This window comes from Nannospalax galili, unplaced genomic scaffold, assembly GCF_000622305.1.
Source record: "Nannospalax galili isolate Female #2095 unplaced genomic scaffold, S.galili_v1.0 scaffold208, whole genome shotgun sequence".
In the NCBI taxonomy this organism is placed as follows: Eukaryota; Metazoa; Chordata; class Mammalia; order Rodentia; family Spalacidae; genus Nannospalax; species Nannospalax galili.
In genome coordinates, this window is record NW_008357998.1 from 679347 (window position 1) to 683957 (window position 4611).

Consider the following 4611-nt stretch of genomic DNA (forward strand, 5'->3'; position numbering starts at 1 on the left):
TTAAAAATTAAAATTTAAAGTCAAACAACAAGTAAAAAGGTGCAGTGGTTAGTCAATTGCCATGGTACCAGAAAGCTACCTATTCCAGCTAGGGATAGAAAACACCAAATTTGAGGTAGTTGATATTAAACAGTCAGGATACTAAACCCAAATGCCTCCTTTTCAGTGCTTATAATAAATCATCTTATGGCAGAGGAGTCATGATTGTGAGCCTCCCTTGGCATTGCATCCACTCAACACTGTAGTACCATTTAATAATACAGAACACACAATAAAAGAGAGGTTTGAAGCCAGGTTTGAAGCGCAGGGCCTGCGCATGTAATCTTAGCACTTGGGAGATGGAGGCAGGAAGATCAAGAGTTCAAGGTCAATCCCAGCTATATAGAGAGTTCTAGGTCAACTTGGGCTACATGAGACCCTGCGCCCAAAACAAAACACGGGGCTGGAGAGATGGTTCAGTGGTTAAGAGCACTGGCTTCTCTTACAAAGGACCCACATTCAGTTCCCACATGGTGGTATAACTCCAGGGGATCTGATGCCCCTCTTCTGGCCTCTGCAGTCATTACATGACATCGCTACACTTACACAGATATAGGCAAGACACTCATACACATAAAATAAGAATAAAGAATTATAAAACAGATAAAGAGACAGGGAGAATGGGGAGAGGAAGGAGAGAGATTAGTAGTGGAAACAGAAAGTTTCCTCTTGGTACCATTTTCAGTGCTTTGATTTTTGCTTTTGTTGTTTTTGTTTCAGAACTGTCAATAGTCTTGGGGTGTTGAATGGTGCCCAACTCTTTTCTCTCAATAAAGATGAACTGCGGTCTGTCTGCCCTGAAGGGGCCAGAGTCTTTAGCCAAATCACTGTACAGAAAGCTGCTTTGGAGGTAAGAGTTGTCAGAGGTGGTATTTTTCTGAATTGGATGAGAGTGTAGACTGCACATTGAAAGCTCTGGAAACAAAGATTCACCTCCATATTGACCAATTGACCTTCCTCGAAGAGCTAAATCCATTTTGGCTTAGCTTTTACAGCTCTGCCATTATAGATCATCAGTGACCATTTTCAGAGAGATTGCCTTTCAGTTGAGTTTTTTGTTGTTTGTTTGAGACATGGTCTCCCTGGAGCCCCAGCTGGCCTAGAATTTGCTACAAGGACCATGCTGGGTTTGATCTCATAGAGCTCTACTTGCCTCTACCTCCCTAATGCTAGAATTAAAGGCCATCACACCTGGCTAAGATGTATTTTTGAGCATTGAACAAACAGCATAATGTTTTCATTTTATTGCATTGACTTCTGCTATAGAAACTTCAATTTTGCTAAAGAGAAATGAAATTCACATCTTAGTGACTAAATATCTAAGAGGACAAAGCTCTTGTTCCTATTGTTAATATTTAGTTTGGAGAGCCCAGTAGAGTATAGATTATAAAATAGACTCTAGCTGTGGGGTACTGGATAGATGGCTCAGTGATTAAGAGTATACACTGTTCTTGTAGAAGATCTGAGTTTGGTTCCCAGCACCCATGTTGGGGGACTCCTGACCACTTGCAACTCTAGCTCCAGATGATCTGACACTCTATTCTGGCTTCCATCAGCACCTGCACTCATGCGCACATATTGACACAGAGACACATATACATATAATTAAAATTAAAAATAAAATCTTGAAATAAAAAAACCTAGCTGTAGCTGGGCCTGGTGGTGGCACTGTAACATCCCAACACTTGAAAGGTAGAGGCAAAAAATCAGTTCAAGACCAGAGTCAGTTACATAGTGAGTTTACCGAGGGTCTGGGCTCCATGAGACCCTTTCTTCAAACAAACAAGACCCCTTATTGCATTTCTTAAGCCTAGTTATCCATCCGTAGAATCAGAAATATTAAGGTGAGATTATTGAAAATAAAGAGCTGAGGGGTTGAGAGGTAACTTTGCAGTTAAGAGTGCTTGTTACTTAATCATAAGGACCAGAGTTCAGATCCTGGAAGCTATGTAACAACTCAAATATCCTATAAATGTCTATAACTACAACCCTATGGGATTGGTCACCCTTTTCTGGCCTCTTTGCATGTACAGGTGCATGCATATGCACGCACACATACATACACTGACATAGACACATGACATATGTATAATAAATCCATAAAAAGAAAATATAGAACTGTAAGAATAATTATATAGTTATAGTTGTCTATATATCAATAGGAAAGAAAATAAATGTCTGCTTAGCTGAATATTCTCAAGATACCCCATTGAAAACAGACTCTGTAAGAGGTAATAGTTTTGTGAAAATTATACCTAGACTCAAATAAAAGGATATAGGATTCTATATTAAACTGATACCTAATTATCTTCAGCAGGTATTTTATGTAAATTTAACAGTTAAATAACTCAAGGTAAAATAGCTTCTTATATATAATCCTGTAACTATTCTCAATCAAGAGAAATTCTATTATCGTCAGAACTTCCCTACAACATTGATCTGGAAGGTTTTATATTAAAGTTTGAGGATTGCTTTTTATGGAGAGAGTATGCATAAGAATTACATCTTCCATAAAGCAGTTTTATTACCATTATACATTGTAATCTTGTTAAGAATGCATCAATTAGTCCTTCGGGGTATTCTAGAAAATTCTATATCCCTCCATTTCTGAATTCCCTCCTTCTGGTTGTCATTTGCTCACCTGCCTGCCTCTTGGTGCCAGTTCCTCTGGGCGTTCACTGAGGCAGAAGCTGATTCAGGCTTCTTCCTGATCCTCAGCTGCCTTCCCCTTCCTCTTTCTTGGCTCTAGTTCTTCCCTTAGGTTTCCCTGGGTGTTTCCAGTTGCTTCTGCCAATAGAGGGGGTAAGGAGTGGGTACCCCAAGACTGTAGGTAGAGCTGAGAAGTGAGGAAAGCTGGTGTGAAAGGGAAACTAGATGCGTTCTGAGCCCACTCTTTAAAATCTCCTGTTTGAAAATACCTTAAATAAAGATTAATGTTTTGCATGTCTCGAACATTCTTTGAGAGGTGTAGGAAGTTGAGAAAATACTTGTTACATAAGCATGCGGACCCGAGTTCAGATCCCATGAACCTAGGGAATAGGTAGGCATGGTGGCACAAGCCTGTAATTCCAGCACTGGGGAGGCAGAGACAGGAGGAGCCCTGGGATTTGGTAGCCGGCCAGTCTGGCTAGCAAGTGAGCTCCAAGTTTAGTGAGAGACCTGTCTTAAGAAGAATAAAGTGGGGGCTGGAGAGATGGCTCAGTGGTTAAGAGCACTGGCTGTTCTTGCAGAAGACCCGGGTTCTGTTCCCAGAACTCACATGACAGCTAACAACCATCCATAGCTAGAGTACCACAGGATCCGATGCCTTCTCCTGACCTCTATAGGCATCATACAACATGGGTGCACTTACATATGCAAGCACTGAACTCATACACATAAAATAAAAATAATAGATAAAATATTTAAATAAAAAAGAAGCATCAGCCGGGCGCTCGGGCCTCCACATGACATGTACACATATGAAAGTTCACATGCAGAGTGTTCTTTAATAACTGACTCTGTATGTTGTACTTATACATGTATCTTTTTTCCTGTGGGCAAGTCTAGAGCATTCCACATGCTTTGCTGATCTGACCGGTAACTGTCTTGTCTGAACCGTGTGTTTTTCAGGACAGCAGCGGCAGCTCTGAGTTACAAGAAATCATGCGGAGACGACAGGAAAAGATCAGCGCCGCTGCCAGTGATTCGGGAGTGGAATCTTTCGATGAAGGAAGCAGTCACTAATGTGCTGTTTGTTTGTTGAACTCTATTATTCTTGGCATTGTTTCTACTTGCTTTGTTTTCCGAAGCCTTGAAGGGAATGTCAGATCCATATTCTTGATATATGTAATTTATTGCCATAAGAAAACAGTGTATACCCAAGTAAGCAGAGGATCTGTTGCTTTTGTGCCCATTCTTTTGATTGAAACCCGAAGAGTGGGTAGGCAAGATGTCTCAGCAGGTAAAGGTACTTGCCATCAAGCCTGATGACCTGAGTTCAGTTCCCAAGACCCACATGGTAGAAGGCGGGAACTGATTGCTGCAAGTTGTCCTTTGACCTCCACACATGCCCCACATACAGACAAATAAATAAATGTAACTTTCTCTCTTTCTTTTTTTTTTTGGTCTTTTTAAGACAGGGTCTCCCTGTAGCTCCAGCCGTGCCCCACATACAGACAAATAAATAAATGTAACTTTCTTTCTTTTTTTTTTGGTCTTTTTAAGACAGGGTCTCCCTGTAGCTCCAACTGTCCTGGAACTCACTATGTAGACTAGGCTGGCCTCAAACTCACAGAGATCCACCTGCCTCTCCCTCCCAAGAGCTGGGATTAAAGGTGTGTGCCACCACGCCTGGCAAATAAATAAATGTAATTTTAAAGAACTTTTAGAGAGAAAATTGAATTTAGAAAAAGGCTGAAATGTTTTAGACTGATCATTTTGACCTTGGGAAACATTTTCCTTACTTTATTAAGACTCAGTTCCCTTTGTTACATTATTTTAGCCTCGTTTCATTATATAAGTAGGAATATTTTGACAATGGCACGTTTATTCATTGCAACAAAGAAAAGACGTGCCTGTCATTCAAAATCC

At 40.6% G+C, this 4611-nt stretch overlaps 1 protein-coding gene across 1 annotated transcript in view; it reads left to right on the forward strand.

Moving 5' to 3' along the window:
• Positions 1-4091, forward strand: part of Eps8 (epidermal growth factor receptor pathway substrate 8) — a gene marked incomplete in the record, with an annotated part of 199901 nt that extends 195810 nt beyond the window's left edge. Inside the window, 2 exon segments of the mRNA XM_029557658.1 lie at positions 760-889; positions 3652-4091. Of these exon segments, the coding sequence (XP_029413518.1) occupies positions 760-889; positions 3652-3765 (244 nt within the window).
• Positions 4092-4611: the final 520 nt, after the last annotated feature.